Source organism: Tiliqua scincoides, chromosome 3 (genome assembly GCF_035046505.1).
Source record: "Tiliqua scincoides isolate rTilSci1 chromosome 3, rTilSci1.hap2, whole genome shotgun sequence".
In the NCBI taxonomy this organism is placed as follows: Eukaryota; Metazoa; Chordata; class Lepidosauria; order Squamata; family Scincidae; genus Tiliqua; species Tiliqua scincoides.
Genome location: NC_089823.1, coordinates 205309576 through 205329638, shown reverse-complemented (window position 1 = coordinate 205329638; position 20063 = coordinate 205309576). Strand labels below are relative to the sequence as shown.

General features: G+C 41.9%; 1 protein-coding gene across 1 annotated transcript in view; it reads left to right on the top strand.

Annotated features, from left to right (window-relative positions):
* EPHA4 (EPH receptor A4) overlaps positions 1 to 20063 on the top strand; it is a 190013-nt gene that overhangs the window by 152905 nt on the left and 17045 nt on the right. Inside the window, exons 9-14 of the mRNA XM_066620651.1 lie at positions 3473 to 3531; positions 4907 to 5020; positions 5283 to 5468; positions 10974 to 11035; positions 11770 to 11979; positions 17212 to 17361. Of these exons, the coding sequence (XP_066476748.1) occupies positions 3473 to 3531; positions 4907 to 5020; positions 5283 to 5468; positions 10974 to 11035; positions 11770 to 11979; positions 17212 to 17361 (781 nt within the window). The remainder of the gene's footprint in view (positions 1 to 3472; positions 3532 to 4906; positions 5021 to 5282; positions 5469 to 10973; positions 11036 to 11769; positions 11980 to 17211; positions 17362 to 20063) is intronic.

The following is a 20063-nucleotide window of genomic DNA, read 5'->3' as shown; positions in this document are numbered from 1 at the left end:
TTCTGGGAAGAGAAAATTGTTCAAGAATAACTTCCTAAGAGCACAAGAAAACACTTATGCCCGAATACTACCTTGGGAGTATTTTTTTAAATGGAATTGAATGATGTAGGTTGTCCTTGTGCTGTAGCTAATGACAAAATATTTAGATAAAGGCTATTTTTCTATATAATCAGGGCTGGTGAAATTACAAAGAAATGACCAGAGTTCCCCTGACATCCCTTTATCAATGTCTTCTGACATGTTGCGTGGGCTGTATCCTTCATCACAAAAGTCAGCACTTTGTCCAAGATCACAAAAGTCAGTGCATTGTCCAAGAAGCCCTCCAGCTTTGTCTGCCTTTGTTTCCCTACTTTTGTGTATGAATGTGGACTTTGTGCATTGGCTGCGAGGGAAGCATGTAGGGCTCCTGCTGTTTTCCGACAATACCTGCTAATACCCCTTGGCTCTCACTTTGTCACTTGTGGGGCATGCTTGTCAGACTTAAGACCCACCTCTTTTTTATCTCCAACTCCCACCTGTAGACTTCCCTGCCTCTCTGACCCCTGCAGTTTCTCTCAGCTTCTGTACTGCCTTCCTGAGCCCTGCCTACCATTTAATCACTGTCAGCCAAATCCCTATCATTATGGAACTGAACACTGTGACAAAGGATTCTGTCTGTCATTCAGGTGAGCTGGCTGTGAATGCTGGTTTGTGTCCAGCATTCCTGAGGTCTCCTGAGAACTTCCCATGGCCTCCTAGTGATTAAGTAATGAGCAGAGGGGTGGGGAGGCAGGGACAAGTATCTTTTCAAGACAATGGACCCCAAAACAATGGAACCCAGCCATTTCCCTGCCCTGAGCAAAAAGCTCAACAGGTGACAAAGGTAAAACCACAGCAAAAAGTAGGTTGGGAAGCCTTTATTAGAAGCTAATAAGCTGTAATTAGGGACTGAAAAGGATTCTGTGCGCTTCCTTTTAGTTCTCTCCCTTCCTCAAGAGTTTCTTGGGGGAGCTTTTTCCTTAGTAGTACTTTTAGGCTGAAGCAAGATAAAGATGGTTTCAAAAAGGGACTTTTATAGAAAGATATTTGCATTTTTCCTTTTTCCAATTCAAAATAAAATTATGCTCAGGGATTTTTTTCATTCATCTGCATTACATAATCAATTTGGCTCATTTCTATCCTGTTAAAATAAATGGAGATGCTTAGGAGTAAGCAACTTGGGGATTGTGATCTTACATGTAAATTAAAAAGGAAAGAGAAGCATGGGTGGATCACAAGTCACTCCAAAGACCTGTCTAGTTCGGCACCCTGTTTCCCACAATGCACCTGCAATTGCTTTCTTTCCAGCAGCTGGGATTGAGGGCCACAGTGCCTCCAAACATGCAGATGTCTTTGTAGACTGGGAGTGAGTAGGAACCATGTATGAAGGGGTTGAGTTTTGCCCATAAGTTTATCCAAGAAAACATTGACAAATCTAAACCTGATCCTTATGAAGCCCATGCAAATTCTGATATTGGCCTTAGTAGGAAAAGTTACCAGCTCCCACAGGAACAATGTAAATATCAGGAATGACCCCAGTTTGAGGAAACTTTGATTTAGAATTGCTAATGGCACTTGTACTCTGAGAATTTCCCTGCTGTGGATCAAACTCATCCCTGAGATCTTAAGGAAATGCTAGAACCAGCTGCTTGCAACCATGTGAGTGATTGTGAGGAGCTCCAGAAGGATCTCTCCAAACTGGCAGAATGGGCAGCAAAATGGCAGATGCGTTTCAATATAAGTAAGTGTAAAGTCATGCACATTGGGGCAAAAAATCAGAACTTCACATATAGGCTAATGGGTTCTGAGCTGTCTGTGACAGATCAGATCTTGGGGTGGTGTTGGACAGGTCGATGAAAGTGTAGACTCAATGTGCGGCGGCAGTAAAGGAGGTCAATTCTATGCTTGGGATCATTAGAAAAGGTATTGAGAACAAAACTGCTAATATTATAATGCCGTTGTACAAATCAATGGTAAGGCCACACCTGGAGTATTGCGTCCAGTTCTGGTCACCGCATCTCGAAAAGGACATAGTGCAAATGGAAAAGGTGCAAAAGAGAGCAACTAAGATGATTACTGGACTGGGGTACCTTCCTTATGAGGAAAGGCTATGGCGTTTGGGCCTCTTTAGCCTAGAAAAAAGATGCCTGAGGGGGGACATGATTGAGACATGCAAAATTATGCAGGGGAAGGATAAAGTGGATAGAGAGATACTCTTTACACTCTCACATAACACCAGAACCAGAGGACATCCACTAAAATTGAGTGTTGGGAGGGTTAGAACAGACGAAAGAAAATATTTCTTTACTCAGCGTGTGGTTGGTCTGTGGAACTCCTTGCCGCAGGATGTGGTGACGACATCTGGCCTGGATGCCTGTAAAAGGGGATTGGACAAGTTTCTGGAAGAAAAATCCATTATGGGTTACAAGCCATGATGTGTATGTGCAACCTCCTGATTTTAGAAATGGGCTATGTCAGAATGCCAGATGCAAGGGAGGGCACCAGGATGCAGGTCTCTTGTTATCTGCTGTGCTCCCTGAGGCATTTGGTGGGCCGCTGTGAGATACAGGAAGCTGAACTAGATGGGCCTATGGCCTGATCCAGTGGGGCTGTTCTTATGCTTCTTATGTGAAAACCATTCCTTTCCTCCAGCCCTTCTTGTATTAAATCTTAAGGGATGTTAGATCTTGCTGCTCAAAGACCTTTTTAAAAATTAAAGTTATAAATAGTAGGAGTCTATTATGTGTTGTAATAATATGTCTCATCTATGTTAATCTGTAGGCTAATTTGCTGTTTATATGCAAATGTGTTGAGTGAAAATAGCTTGATCAGGTGTATGTTTGCAATGCTCATTGAAATATCAGCTGGATCCTACTTGCAAATCTGGTGATTGCATAAGTCCTTTCTGAAAGCACTGAGAATCTGTAAGCACTAAAGTCTCCACATTTATAGACACTGAGAGCATGCTGGCAGGCCCCACTGACTCTGTGCTCGATTGTTCAGTCTTTCCCCCATTACTTCCTATGGAGTGCATTTGTCAGCAGAGGGCAAACACCATTCATAAGGAGAAATTCTCCCCATGCCATGGAGAGGGAATATATGTGAAAGGATACAGACATTCTATCACTTATACACACTTTTATTTATTTTGCACAAATGGAGACAGAAATGTCTCCATTTTGAAGTGAAGTGTATGGCTTTTCCCCTAAAATGTGAGGTGGTTTTCCCCAATTGTAACAATTAGTGCCAGATAAAGGAATGTAGCAAGTCTTTGTATTCCAGGTAGATCTAGGTCTACCTAGAATCTACATAGATTCTCCTACATCAGCCACAGGAGTAGTGAGAACAAGTTTTGACAAGTACAGTAATTCAGGTCTTGGCGGGTCCAGAGACTGAGTTCACCATTCAGTAAGATATTTGTTTTTATTTGTGATGCTCTTTTTCATTCTGACAGACGCAGCAAGTACAGTAAGGCCAAGCAAGAAGCAGATGAGGAGAAACATTTGAATCAAGGTAAAAGGCAGTGGAGCTTGGTTTTCCGATCTGGTTCGCAAAGCATGTCCAGTGTGCATTCTTAGGAAGGCAGACGTGACATTCCCTTAGACATAAAAATCTCTGGAGTTCTCCATCTGCGGCATTTATGTCCCTCCAAAGCAGAGCATTTATGCCTTTGTTCATTTATGGGGAGCCAATAGCCTTTGTTAAAGTATACACATTGCATGTGGGGAGTTCATGATAATAGTAGCGCACAGTTGTATGTGGTCAGCATAGGACCTACACAGTCCCAGCAAGCAAGGAAGAGCCACATCATCTGGGGAACATTCCTCGTTTTGGAATGCATGATGTCATACTTCATGCATCTCTTTTTCATAGTATTTCAGGATTAGTTTTTTATTAGATAATGTGGAGGGGGGGGACATTGTATTTTAAACATATTGGCTGTGCTCCATCTCGGCATTTAACATAATCACCAGAATTGCGTGCCTACACCCCATTTTCCAATCATTTTCTCTCCAATAGCTCCCTAGGCCAAACAGTATAAAACTTACGTGGAGTTTATACAGTGGCTTGGGGTTCAGTAAGGGGAACGAAAGCAGCTTGAGAAGAACTGGTGCATGAACAGATCTGGCACAAGGACCCCTGTGGATTTTAGCCAATATGCTGGATGATTTTTTTTTTAATTCCCTCCCAGCTAAAGAAACCCACAGCCTTGTTGGGCTGAGCAGCTGTGTTACTGTACCAAAAAAAAAAAAAAAAGCATGCAAAAATACTTGCTATATAATTACCTGCTGAGCTGCCATTCCCATGTTGCAATTTGCACAACTTGTTGCATCGTCTATCGTGGGAAATGATTGGAATTTCCCCTTTTTAAAAAACCATCTTTTTCTGTGATTCTGAAGAGATTTTTTGTGCTAGTGAAGATCTTCATTTCTCTTATTATTTCCTGAAATGTAGTCTTGTAAAAAATCACTCCTTCTGGCTATCTCTGTGTTGAAGCTCCTTCCATATGGGCAGAGAGGCTCAAGAGGAAATTTAATCCTAGCTGTGCTTAGTCATTATTGTTTCTAATGTAACCTCTTGAGAATTCAAGCTTTAGTGTTTGAAATGAAGACAACCTCCCCTCTCCCAAGCAATTTTCTTGGTTTCTGAACCTGCCTTTAAGACAGTTCAAGTCAATTCATCCTCCAGTGAAAGCCTGCTTATTTATTTGACGATATGGACCTAGAGAAATTCGTATGTCTGCATTATACAATAATGCATCAGGCAATCTTCATTCAGCCATTTGAGCACACCTGATTTGTGGTTATTTCACAATGTTCCGTCATTGTTACACAACTTCCATCATTGTTACACTTGCAGTTTTCAGCAAAGCATCTTTGCATTACAGGTGTTAGAACATATGTGGATCCTTTTACGTATGAGGACCCCAATCAAGCTGTGCGGGAATTTGCCAAAGAAATTGATGCTTCATGCATAAAGATTGAAAAAGTCATTGGTGTTGGTAAGTTTCAAAGCTCTATCATGTTAGCAAATGGTAGATTCGTCATAGTAAAGGTTTCCTGTTGTTTCATTTCCTGATATTAATCAACAAATAAATTTAATTGAATGAAATAACACATATTTTTAATGTAATGCTATCTCTTTATGAAGTACAAGATGACTGGTCTCTGACCCAATGAGGTTACAGTCTAATTCTTCAGTGATTTGTATGCGTAGTGAGGTCCAGTTCTGATTAACCTTTTGGGTTATTTCTTTTTCTATAGGTGAATTTGGTGAAGTCTGTAGTGGCCGCCTGAAGGTACCAGGAAAGAGGGAAATCTGTGTTGCTATCAAAACTCTGAAAGCTGGGTATACAGACAAACAAAGAAGAGACTTCCTGAGCGAGGCCAGCATCATGGGCCAGTTTGATCACCCCAACATCATCCATTTGGAAGGGGTAGTTACTAAATGTAAGTACTTCATGATCTGTCACCCATTGTCTAATCATGGCTTTGACCAGAACAGTTTGGAACTTACTATGAAATTAAATTAGCATTGCACTTTCCCCCTTTTTACTGAAATGACAGATGGAGCAGATCCTCTGATAGCTAATAGGAGGAAATCAGTGAAGGGCTAGTCATCAATCTTGTTGTCAGCTATAAATACTTTTAATTTTGCAGCCGATACCCTATTTCTACACAACCTGTGATAATTTTACAAGGCAACATAACACTAGGAGGTTTTAGGGGGAAATGGGGAGGGGGAAGAAGTGCCTGTTTCAGATGGGTTTTGTTACCCCTCTTTTTATTGTTATGCCAGGTGGGTATTTTTAAAAATCATCTGGTAAACTTATTACAGGATGGTGGGATAGCAGGTGCTAGCAAAGCACCCAGAGTAGTTCATACAAGCCTGTGCACAATAAACCTGCAGTACTGCATGCTTGGGGTCTTCAGGCACAGATGCAGGGAGCAGGCCTTTCGAAAGAAAATAAACCCTCTCCTTACTATGAAACCTGTTTGTATGCTCTTTCTGATTTATGCCTTTGATACATTTGCTTTTATTCCAGGCAACACCTGGGCAAGTTCATATTCCCATCCTCTCATCTCCCTTTTAGAGTCAATTTGCATTCAGTGTACCAATGGGCTCGGTTAGAATATAGCGAAACCCCACAGTTCATGCTTTTCAATCCAGAACTGAGATACACCTGTGAAACCTCAGTCTCGACCCAAGTAAAACTATGCAGTAGAGGCCTTGACTGTTTAAGATGGCCCTACTCCAGGTACACTGCTGAGCATAGCTGTACAGCATGCCAGCATTATTAATAATAATAATAAAAGAATCCACTGAGATCTCAAGTTCCGTTTTTACTAGGATTGCAGAGGTTAATGGATTAATTGGGTTGATGAATCAATTACAACATTCGCTGCAGATTTTAAATGTATACATTCTCAGAGAAAGTCAGCAGTACTGCAGCAGAATTGGTTTGTGAAGCTATTGTTTAAAAAAAATTAACAGGGCGGCTTAAAATGAAGGGGGAAAAACCCAGCTACAACAGTACATTACAGAAAGGAGTTCAGTACGTGCAAAGCTAGACATGAGTGCAAATACATCTTTCCCCTTTTTATGTTTGTATTTTCAATATTATAAAAGGCTGTAGTAGCATGTGTGTTTGCATGCATGCATGCATATTTGAGGGGGAGGCATTCAGATTGAGGCCACTGCATATGGGGCAGAGAAGTTTAACTCTTCCGCCCTGTTACAGTCCCAATGAAAATTTTCCCACAGAAGCGGTTGCACCTCTCTTGATTTTGTCGGTGTTAACAAGCTGGTGAGTTGAAAAATGTCAGCAAAAAAACACCCTAGTAGTGTCAGCATCTGTTGTCTCATAAGCCACAAATTAAGCACCAGATCTTTCAGAGTGTCAGAGCCTAGCATGCTATATGGTGATACTCACAAAGTAGTATTTCACCCAGCTTTTTCCATCATTAGGAGCTCTGTCCTTGACAGAAGGAGCATTCCTCTCATGGAAGGGTCCTTATGCAAGCAGAGGGGGATCTCTGCACAAGTAGAATGCTCATTCCATTCATGAAAGAAATTTCTCATCACAGAGGCAATGGAAGCACTAATTAGGACGCTACCCATTAAAGACAGCTTTTTATTTCATGTTAAGTTGCTGCTTTCTTGGGAAATAGTAAGTGAACTGGACTGGGCTATGTTTCTCTGAACACAATACCTCCCTGGTTTCACAGATGAACATCGATCATCATTATTACTGTGTATTACTGTGTATTATTATTATGTGGACAATTTAGGTGGTCACAAAGATACTATGTGTAAACAAAAACAGCACAGACCTGTTCTATGGTGGGCAGTGACGGGGCCGGGTCCATAGGTACTCTTGGCCAAGTGCTGTTACATGCCCTATTCAGAAGCACAGTGGAGCATCTTGAATTTCTTATAATTTCTTATAATGCAATGTGCCCATCACTTCTGGGGTTTAAATGTAGAGTGTGAGTTTAACACATAAGAGGCCTTTTGGGGGGAGGGGGGAGAATATGTGGACAGATCCTGAAAGTAATTATGTATCAACTTGATCAAATTTATATAAGTTTTAAAAATTCCTAAAAGCACATTGCTTTACATTTCAAGTGATGACATTCATCAGTTTCAAAAATTTCTTGAATTCCTTTGTGCCAAAATGTTATTGTCCATAGCATACAAGATTGCCGAGGGTTCCACAACATCTTAACCTGTTTTTATTCAGCTCACAGGTATATATACATTTGGTCCTTGTTGCATATATGCAATGTTGGGCAGAAGTGGCTTAATTAAAAGTGAACCAGTTTAAATGATTTTACAGGCATATTCTCTGCAAAAAAAGGTCTTTTCTGTTTAGGCCATGGTGTGTTTGCTATAGACAGTCATTTTCATACTATCTTTGTAAAACAGAGAATCAGCAAGGGAATCTCTGCATTGAAATCCCACTGAGGCTTTTAACCTCAAGCTGTTACAGCTGTAACAGTTATAAATGACTAGATAGCATTTGCATAATGTACTTGTCACTGCATTAAAATGATTTAACATTCCCAACAGAAGGTGGGAGGCCAAAGCAAAGTAAGTTCTCTTGCCTGGCTCCCCATCATTCATCCTTTTGCAACAAGCCAGTGTAGGCACCTCCAGGACATCACACGTTTGGTAAACAGGGTTACTTAAGCAGACATTCATCTCAGTTTTTCCTCTAGGTTCACTGAATGTTAGTGATAAATGGATGTGTTTAATACTCCTGAAATTGCAACAAATTGTGTGTGTGTGTGTGTGTGTGTGTGTGTGTGAGAGAGAGAGAGAGAGAGAGAGAGAGAGAGAGAGAGAGAGTATACATTCATTGTGGGTAGGTAGTGAATCAAGTACTGTTATTAGTTCATTTCATGATGACAACCTGCCCCTCTATGTATACATAGAGATCTGAGTTTCTCAACCAGTGGCATGAGTACCACCAGTGGTACTTGAGGTGGTGCCTGGTGGTACTCGTCGGACCCCCGGACACCTGCTACCCAGCAGCAAAACCAGGAATGTGACGCAACAAACTGCAGTAGGAGGCTAGGCTCAGCAGTCTCTACAACATGTTTTTCCATGCTCGATAAAGCCCTCCTGTCCACCTTGAGCCTCTTACTGCTGTTTGCCACATTGCAACTGGCCTCCCAACCCTAAAGTAACTGGTGATAATGTCATCACCAATTACTTCTGGTGGTACTCAGAATAGGTGGACCATGTGAAGTGATATGGTGGGGAATGATAGTTGAGAAACACTGATATAGATACTACGTATAGATTCAGACAACCACTTTTTTATATTGTGTGGTTACTTCTGTAGTATAACATGATGGTATTGACATCAGAAAGATCCTTCACTGAATCCAGGAGACCTCCATTAAGAAGCAAGATTTGCTGCTTGTCAAAATGTGGTGGACTTCAGATCCCTTCATTGAATCTCTTCAGGTTACTTATTTCCACATAGATCTCACCAAAATTAATTGCAGAAGCCACAGTTCAATAGGATAAGACAGTGCTTTGATCCCATTTTACGACTCTCTTCTTTCACTCATTTCAGTACTACCCTGTATAGGTATAATGACTCATGAAGTTGTGAATTAATACATGCAGATGAAGAGTATCTTATTTCTTTAAATTGATAAAGTACCTTTTGATTGCAGAAGGTTAATTAAAACCCATTTAGATGTATTTGTTCTGTCAAGTGCCCTAGTCATAGTTGCTCAGAGTAAGTGACACAGGGAAATATGCAGATTGGATTTGAGTGGGTTCCATTTTCGCTGATGAATATTGTAAGGGGTGAATGTGCATCCATCATCCAGAGGCTGATTTTCCCCAGCCTTTGCTTTTAAGGATTTGAATTCTTGGTCAGAATTGTGTGTGTGTGTGGGGGGGGGGGGAGGGTGCATACAAGCACACACACACACAAAATCACTTTTGTTCATGCAAATAAGAAAGGCATGGTTACAGCTGCCTGATTTTCATTGCACATTCAGGCTGTTTTGCATGCTGAAATGTGGAATGAGATCTTGCCAGTGAATGTTTTGGCACTGGCTGAAGTGGTGAGGGAATCATGAACCAAAAATGTCCTGGAAAGGCTGGCCTTGGGCCAGCTGTTCCAGATAAATAAATAAATTAATAGTAAGGTGAAAAAATTTACAGGCTATTAATGTTCCTTAGCATATTGTTTTCTAATCAAAAAAAGGTTGTTTCTGAAATAGGAACCCCTGGTTGAATTGCAAGTGGAGGCAACCTGCTGAGTGAAAAATGTGCTAATGTAGAAACAATTATAGGAGCTTTTCAGTGTGAAAATATTTTACAGACACCCAATTTTACTAGCCAAGCGTTTGAGCAGATCCCACTGGTGGATGTTTTCTGTTCAGCTGAAAAAATGCTTTCACTTAAGCTTGATCCTCTCAGCACAGAAGCAAATTCTGTTTAGCTGCACAACGGTTTCGCCATGTTCATATGCAGAACCTACCTCCTTATCCATTTCTGGCTGTAAAAAGAAATCTAGGCTAGGAGTTATCTAAACACAGTAACACTTTCCCCCAACAACTTCTGTGCCTGCCCTAGAGCCCCACTGCAATCTTTAAAAAAAATTGCCAGTAATAAATTGGAATTGTCACACCATTTGAACTTTGAAGAATGAAGGTTACATTGGTAATGTTTGCAAGGTGCTTTAAGAACTACAACCAGTGACAGTGTGAATAGCTGCTGGTAATAAATGTGCTAATGAATGAATCATGGATTTAATGCACAGCAACTAGAATGACATCAGATGGAAGCAACCCAAGGTTGATGTTCAGATTTTGCCATTAGTTCTCTCTGTTGAATTTGCAGAACTGGCTATTCTTATTCAATGTGACCTTGTCTGTAGTGCAGTTCATGGAATACTTTGACCTCACCTGCTTCAGTATGGACCCAATACATGCAATCTGTTTGCAAACAGGTTGCAACGCAAAATAGATGCTATGACTCAAGCAAATTGAAAGGAAATTTGGTGTTTATGCCACACCTGAATCTCTGTTTACATCTGGCAGTCTACAGTCCTCAAACCATAACTTTCATTCCTTTCAACCAAATGCCTGCAGACATACAAATTCCCTAGCAAATGATGCCATTATCGGTACATTACTTCAAGCATAAATAGGCCTATTTGGGTCTATTACTGCATCACCATTTCTACTTTAGTGAGCAATTATGGATTCTTATATTCTCTGGAGACAATGGTGTATACTGTAGTTAAAGACTGTCAACGAGTCAGCCAAAGTGTTAATCTTCTGACTGGAGCTCTTGAACACTTTGGGCCTGTTTTATTTCTTTTCTGGCTCATGCTCAGTGCCTTCAGCCTTCCAAGTAGATGGTCAAAACTGTCACCTCCCCCTAACTGGGTCTTCATCTATGAATTGGTGTTTTCTTTCTAGGCAAACCGGTCATGATCATAACCGAGTACATGGAAAACGGATCTTTGGATGCCTTTCTCAGGGTAGGTACCTGCTGCATAAGAAGTCCAGACTGAAATATTATAATGGCTTTGTTCTGCTTCAGAGATGCTTATCAGTGTTTTTTTTTTTTCTGCTGCTGGAAAGGGTGGGGAGGTAACGTTAAGAGGTGAAGCCTAAAATACTAAGCTCTAAATAATCCGTGTTTAATCAGAAGCAGGTTTGATTAAAATGCTCATTAAAAGTCTCGTGTTGCCATGGGTTAATTAAAATGGGAACATTCCAGACATCCTAGGAAGCTAGTATAAAAGTCACTGGACTGTACTTTCCTGGTGAATTACAGAGCGAGATGGCAAGGAATTGAGTAATGGAGTAGTCCATGTTTTGAACAAGATGAAACTGTAGGTCTCAAACTGTAAAACAACACTTTTGGCGTCTTCCTCTCCCAGTAGACTTTGAACTGATTGCTGACAATGGGTCCTCACCTATTCTCATTAGATAGGTGGGGCAATTGCCCCCTTATTGCCCCATTCCCAGTGTGATTTGGGAAGACGAAAGTTCAGAAAGAGTTGCTGCATTGTTCTGATGTTTGTCTGTAACCCACCCTGGCTTTAGCTGTGTGTCAGGGATCCTGTTTCGTTCCTCTTGTCATGCAAGTGTGGAACTGCTATCCCGGTCCAGAGATCCTTGCACACAGCAGGAGGCTGTATGCACACAACCCCCTGCCGGGAACTCTGCACACTAACAGTTTCCTCTATGAATTTATTTTTCTTTGCAGAAGAATGATGGTAGATTTACTGTAATTCAGTTGGTGGGAATGCTTCGGGGTATTGGCTCTGGAATGAAGTATTTGTCTGACATGAGCTACGTGCATCGGGATCTGGCAGCTCGAAACATACTAGTGAACAGCAACTTGGTCTGTAAAGTATCCGACTTTGGCATGTCCCGTGTCCTGGAAGATGACCCTGAAGCAGCCTATACTACTAGGGTAAGGCAGGAAATATTCTCAGTCATTAGCTTCCTACGAAAGATAGAAGCATTATTTCACCTACTGCGTCAATGTCTATAATTGCAGCAGCCCAAACATTGTATGAGATATGTATACTTGAAATGGCTAACCTGTTAATCCCTTGTTCATGCCATGGTGCTGTAAACCAGGATTGAAACTGTCTTGTTCTGAGGATGGTCAAAGAGCCAGGGGAGAAAACACACCCTACAGTGTTGAAGCCAACACTTTAGACATTGGGTGAAGGCCCTTTAGACCAAAAGCTCCTCAGAGAGAAGAGGTGGCACCAACCTCCCTAAGTAGCTGACACACACTTAAAGATCTTCAATGAACTCCACATTCTTGATGGAGCAACATCTGAACCCTTCTGAACACACTGTCCAACAGTATTCTTTTCTTTTGCCTTGGGGCTATCTGAGGTCCTGATCTGTGATTAGTGATCAGATAGATCACTGACCTATCTTGCTCCCAAATCTGAAACAGGATATATTGTAACCTTATGTAAATACATATGTGATATTCTGGTTAGTCTTTTTTTTAATGTCCGCAGAACTATTCAGATACATGAGTTTGTGGTATTCCCAATTTTCTATGAGTGCAAATAATCTACACCACTTACTTCCAGAGACATATAGCAATATGATGCAGATTAGACATTTTTGATACAGTGTCCATGATTCTAAATCACACCTAAAGCATTCCTCATTAGTTTGTTGTATCAGCATCAACCACCAGTGTAGCTCTCTCAATAATATATTTTCAGCTCTCCTGGTGTGGGGATGGAAGTTTTATAAGTTGATAGTTTGTTTGTTGGCTCACACAAGCCAGCCACACTAAAGAAAGCCTGGATAAGCTCATCAGTCTTGCATGCAAGATTGTGTCCAGTATTCTAAAATTAAACTGCCCCACCACCCCTCTGGTTTCAAGGATGCCAGAATTCAGCCTTTGTGCTTAGGTTCTTTCTGCAGCTGCCAAAGTTTGAGTATCTCACCAGTGAAAATTACATGAATATATTTAATTTGTGCATGGAACTAATCATAATGATTATGATGGCACTGTAACCTGACTGTCTTGGGAAGCTTCTTTCTGAATGCAAAACTGATTTTTTTGGTCTCATACTTGGTTAAATATAGTCTAGTGTGAGCAGTGGCATAGCTAGAGGGGGTGTAAAGCACTAAGCTTTGCAAGGAGCCTCACTGCGTCATGCAAACAGCCCCTCCCCTTTCGGAGCCATTCTGGGTGGTGGGAACAAAACGGAGGCATACGCCTGGCTCTGAAGGGGTGGGGCTGTTTGCATGCCATGGTGAGGGTCCCTGCAAAACATAGTGCTTTGCACCCACTCTAGCTATGCCGCTGAGTGTGAACTAGTGTATGGCTAACATAGGTTAACAGATAATAGATTAAAGATGGTTTGTGTTTTGTATTGCTTCACATTACTAAGGATTGAAACATTATTATTTACTACCAAAAAGACATTCATGTAATCTTAAATACTTGTATGTCTGTATGACCCATTTTGACATCAGTGATATGCCCACACGCACACGAGTGTATTTTAGGACTGGTGCCTAAGGATTTTATAGGCATTGTTTCACTGATTTTCCTAGATGGGTTTTAGTCACCTGCATGCAAAATCTAATGAAGCAAGAACTGCAGCTTGTAAAGCAATATCTCGATGATCACAAACACCCTTGAAGTTTATACACAACCGGATAAAAGGCGGTACAAGGTTTATAATGCAGATTTGTAATTTTTGTTAGATATTTTGCTTTTAAATGCCTTCCATTCTCCATCTGTTCTTGCAAGTGCAGGGATTGTTAGAAAAACCCACTTTGTGTGCTGTTTAATTCTCACTGTAATGTCATTCTTCTGTAATGAACATGCAGTTCATTAAATGGGGTGGGGGGAGGAAGGACACAGAAAGCCTCTCGCAGTACTACTTAATGCTGTCCGGCCCTGTAATTTCCCACTAACAAGGGCAATGAGGTTTTGAGCCAAGATGGGTTTCTAGAGAGCTGCCTTCAAACAGAAGGGCAGGAGGTAAACCATTGAAAAAGCCCTCCTTTCAATTTTGTGAGTGCAAATATAGAAAAGTGTTTTCCCTTCTGAAAGAGCTGCAATGAATATCTATAATTTGCATCACAGTGCATTGTCTTGTTTTGCTACCAGTATTTGGGACAATTTGGATGTGTTCCACTGTTTGGGAAAGCAACAGGAATTTCAAATTATGATTGCTCTTTAAAATCCAGCAGATACTTATTATAAGTCAGGTCAAACACATGGACCGGGTGGGTACATTTTTTTTTTTAACATTGCCACTGTAAATGAATGAAACTGCACACTGATTATTGTCTAATTCCATGCGTACAAGAAGTCAGCATGCATGTTTATGGTTTTCTCAGTGTTTTCATGCAGCGGCTCCCAGTACCAAAGTGCCAAACCACAATGTAAGCACCAGTACTGGTTTGCTGGTTCAGCACCAGGAGCCACTGTAGTCAAGTCAAGTCAAGAATAAAGCGAGATGCATGTGCATCTGCCTCATCGATGTATGAATGTACTGTTTGTTCCACTGGCAAGTAGTTTTTGGCATACCGCCCCTGAATCTCAACATTCCATTTAGCTATCCTAGTTAATATCCAGGGAGAAATTATGCTATATGCTTCTACAAATTTGTCTAATCCCCTTTTAAAGCGATTGAGAGCAAGGACTATCAATGTATCTGGTGACAGTGAAACACCTTTATCCCACCTTTCTTCAGAGTAACTGTCCAAGGCCAAGGCTGTCCGGCCCTGTAATTTCCCACTAACAAGGGCAATGAGGTTTTGAGAGCCCTGGAGTGAAGCCTGGCAATGATGATGAATTAGGCACTGCCACAGCGCTGGCCAAGTGGTCCTCTGATGGTCCCTCTCACGGCCAGTGCTTGATCTGGCCAGTGCCTGACACCACCCTGTTCAAGGCTTAGAGATAATTAATCATATGAGGGCTATTTGGAAAGTAACCTCCATTTGGCTTTTAAAAAAACAAGAATGAAGGAAAGCAATTTAATACTGTTCAAAAGTTACATACCTGCCAGCACTCACTTCCACATGATCTTCACCTGAATTGTGGCAATCACTGTATCCTCCGGCAAGCCTTTGTCTCCCCTCATCAAGAAAGTTGCCACCAGGGAGTTCAGCTAGCTTGCATTTGTATAAACTAAAGGCGTGATTCTTTTCCTTGAAAATGTATGTGCTCAGGCAACGGCAACTTTCTTGAGGAGAGGAGACAAAAATTTGTCCCAGGATACAACAATTGCTTCAATTCAGGTGGAAGTTGTGTGGAAGTGAAGTGTTGGCATGGCATGTAATTTTTGAGCAGTACAGGTGGGGCCTCGGTATCCGTGAGGGATCTGTTCTCGGACCACTCGCTGATACCGATATTCAAATCTGAGATTTTCTGCCCCTTTATCCCTCTGGGGGGCTTTCTCCAGAGTCCGCAGAGGCCGCGCTTATCTTCCCGCTACTTCTGTGGGCTTCAGAGTGACTCGAAGAGGCAAAAAAATGCAACTTCCAGTTCGGAAGTCTCAGGTGGGGGCGAGTCTGGCTCAGTGCAGGTCTAGAGGACCTACGTTGAGCCAGATCTGTGGATGAAAAATCCACGGATAAACAGGCTCCACCTGTATTAATTTTTTTGCCTTCATTCTTTTTTTTTTAAATCAAAGGGAGATTGCTTTACAAATAGTCCTTGCATTTCCATAATCATTAAGGGGCAAGTGCTGTCTTGGATCATGAAGACAACTCAAGCTTTACACAAGAGGTAGCAGCATTGATTAGGGTTTGCTACGAACTCCCATACCTCCATACCAGCACCAGGTTGAAGGCGTCAAGAAGAAAGAATAAAAGGCACAGATGAGATAGCCATGCTGTTTAAGTAGAAGAAAACATAAGAGTAAACTTCAAGGAGAGAACATAATGCAATCCATCAGCATACCCTACGAATCTACAGATGGATCTGCAGAATCGAAATCTCTCTCCAGACCACTTTTTTCATTAGCATAAATAAATGGAGAAATCTCTTGTAGGTTTTTTGTTCCAAAGAAGCAAATCAAACATTGAGGAGGGTATTACTTTTAAACCGTTACTAAATGCCTAATGATGGTTAGGTGTTGTGAAGTCTTGCTTTACTTACCATCAAGGTGGTCTCTTGTTCATGAAGGCCCTGAAGATGTCTGCCTCTAGCCATTTTGCTTGCCAGTTGCATAGCATGGCCCAAGTCCAGAATTTCTCTGTTGGGCGGGGGGGGGGGGGAAACAGACTCATGTGAGTCCATATATTTTGAAAAGCTGAACAAACACGTTTGGCAGCAGACAAGCAAGATTGTCATAGCAAAGCCCTTGTATTAGCAGCAAGTTTCTAAATGCTAAGCATGCGGTGATAATCTTGCGATCCATACTTCTGTGAACTCTTAGCTGCATCAGCATAGCCTTAAGGGCAGCCCTGGCTACGAACTGATAAAAATACACAGAACAATTTCCTGGTTTGCATCCCTGTGACTAAAGAGAACAGATGGGTGACATTCCCTTTCTCATCACTAGCACATGACAAGGCTTGTGTGTACTCTGCAGTAAGGAAAAAAAGAAAAGAAAAATCTGTTCCACCAATAACTCAAATTCTGCGTTAAAAAGCTGAATTCGACAACTTGTGCATATTATTCAAATTTAGCAAATATGAATATTCTGGTGTATTTTGCATGATTGTTTTTCTGCTTCTGCAGGACACTGAAGCCCCATCCCCAACTATTGAAAATTCTCATCAGCCCTCTTACCTTCCTCACATGCCTACGTGTTTTCAAGCACATTGGTTTAATTACAAGAGCTAGAAAATGTTGTTTTAAAAAGAAAATAAGTACATGAATAATACTACAATACTATGCGCACCTTCCCAGGTGCATGTTCAGTGGTAAGGTGCATTCCCACCTTACCATTGAACATAATAGGACTTATTTCCAAGTAAACAGACATAGACTTGTGCTGTGAATCATTCATTGGATGCTGAATTCTGTGCTCTATGCCAAACTTGATTTACCTGTAGATGGAGAGGTAGCCTCTGGGGGAATGATTTTGGCATCTTGTTGACACCCCCCCCCCCATGCTTTTAAATAAATGATGATACGTAATGTTGACATAAACCTAAAGTGTTTGCTGTTGTGTAAATAACTGTGCTGATTTATCTGCAGGGTGGGAAAATTCCCATAAGATGGACTGCACCAGAAGCAATTGCCTACCGTAAATTTACATCAGCCAGTGATGTCTGGAGTTATGGAATTGTAATGTGGGAAGTGATGTCATATGGAGAGAGGCCTTATTGGGATATGTCCAACCAAGACGTAAGTGTACTACACACCATCTAAATATTGCCATTGTGAATCCTATTTCTTCTTCCAGTGTCCTTCAAAATCAGCCTACAGCTATGTGGAAGTTGTTTTTCTATGATATGCTGCTATGCAGCTGAGGGCTGAGTATACATGAGAAGCTTTATGCATAACTAGGTAAATCCTGTGCATCTTTTCCATGGAATTGATATCACACTGAAAAGCTGCCAAGTTTATGAAAAAGACCCATTTGAGTTCTAAAGGAACAGTTCCTTTAGAACAGCTAAGAACTGCATCAAAAAAGCACCATACAATCTATGATTTATATGCATTGCCATTCACCCTTTTCTTACTGCTTCAGATCCCATCTGAAAGACAGAATTTGGGCTTGGGTTTCAGAGATATGGAAATTTATCTTGCCCCTTCCATGAGCCAGGAAGAGAAAGAGGAGCATTGCACCTTTGATAAGGTCCAGTCAGTGGTGGCTGGGCCACCCAATATTAGTGGTTACTGTCAGTTTTTGCCCCTGCCTCAATGTTGGTCTCAAGTTCAGCACTTTACTGCCCTCCCTAGGAATTAATGATATTGCTGTGGGAGAAAGGAAAGTCATTCCGTGAGCATAGCAAGGGAAGTGAACAGGTTTCACCTCTCAGTGATTTTCCAAGAAACAGGACACTGTTGCTACAAAGGGAAACTTGTCCTCTGCCTTTGTTGATCTTATTGCTACCTGTCAATGGTCATGCAAACCAGAAGAATAAAGCCTGTTTCTATTGTCATAATCCTGCCCCTTTAAATGCCTACCATCATCCTGGATTTCTTTTCATATGAATGTCTGATGGGATGTTAGATGTTAGCATGTGTATATTCATTTAATTTGGCCAGCAAAGGAGACTGGAAGCATGGGAGAAAGGTGCAAAAAGGATTTATTTTTGTGCCCAAAACCAAAATGGAGATTCAAACTGGGGCCCTGCAGAATTAAGGCTGTAATCCTATACTCACTTATTTGAGTAAACCCCTTTGACTATAATTGACTATAATGGGGCTTACTTTAGAAGGGGCAGAGCAAAAAAGGGGAAATGTGTGTGTGGGGGGGCAGGTTGTAGGGAGATCAGAATTGGCTTTCCCAGGGGAAGGAAGTGGAGGTTTTGAGATAAAGGGAAGGAAGGAAGAAAAATGGGGAGAAGAGGAGGGGGAAAGGTTCTAGGTTCATATCACAGAGGAAGGCTGCAGCAGGGTACAGTTCTCTGTAGCCTGAACCAAGAGCTACAGGCAAGGAGGTGAACCTATGTGCAGGCCATGAAAGCAGCTCACCCCCTTGCATTATGGGAGCTAGTCTCTTCCACCAAACAAGCACTCTTAACTGATGTCCCACATATCCAAAAGGGATGACAACTGACAGCCCAGTCTAAATTCCCCTGTGCTGATGCAGCAGCACCAGAGTGGCTTGTGGGAGACTTTTGCATGTTGGAGGTTTCCCCAAGGTAAAGGCTGAAATTGTTGGCATAAGTCTGAATTGATCTGTGTTGGCGGATAACACCTGGGAAAGGGGGGATAGGATATGGAGCATGCCAGTGCCATCAATCCCTCCTGCTGAGCACAATCCTCCTGCCTCCAACCTGACCAGTTTCCTTCCCCCTGACCAGTTTCATTCCTCCCTACCCTCTCCCCACCCCATTATGTCCTCTCCCCACCCTTCCCTCACCTTTGCGCTGCCTGGCACCAGCAGGACAGTGCATGCCTTCCCACCAGTGGAACTGGAGCTTGCACTGTTGCAACATACTTTACAGCACAGCACAGAAGGGGGATAGGATTGTGCCATTGTTCTCCTCGTTTTGGTGGACCTGAAGGAGTTTGGTGGTCAAAGGAGTTTGTTTGGGAAAGGAGGCCTGAGGCTGATTTTGGGTCTCTGATACAATTATACAAAAACAGAAAATGGCTTGGCACTCACACAACACACAATACCCACAACAGAGAGGAAGAAGAACAAACACCAAGTATGCAGTCAGTGTATCTCACAGGAGACAGAGGCAAAGAAAATAGTTGACGGGTCTTTGGTGAGGCTGCACCGTAGACCGGAGTTACCTGTCTGTACTCAGTGATGCTTCAGGCCATTGTGTTGTGGGGACCACAACAGCAGGAAGTAAACCACATGAACCTTCCTGATTTATAGAGAGATCTCACAGACAGAAAGAGGACTGTGAAGCAAGCCCTAACATGCAATAAGGCAGGGGCCTTGAAGGAAGAAGGGCAAGGGAGCCAAACTGCCTTTCTTGGAAGGGGCACTTAGAGAGACGGAAGTAGCCCTGGAAGTTAGCTGGTCAGCCCATGGTGGCTGGGCAATTTCAGTAATGCTCAGTGAGAGAGAAGGCTTAAAAAGAAAGGGGATTGCAGTGTGTTCCACAGGCCAACAGCAAGGCAGGATGCAGTGAGCAAAGGGAAGACAAAGAACTGAACAAACAACTCGAAGCTCTAAATTCCAAGGCTTTTATTGATTTTTGCACCGTAGAATGCTGTTTGATTCTGTGTGGAGTGACACTGTCAGGGAATCCACTACTGTCAGCACCTGCTTAGATTTATACTCTCTACAATTTCTGTACAGAGTCCTCACCTATCAAATGTTTATGCCTAATAAAGGTTTTGTTGACTGTCAGCACCTGCTGAGTTTTCCCACCTAGTTGGGGGTGTTGTAGCTAGTTGGATTTCTGTTGGCTTAGACT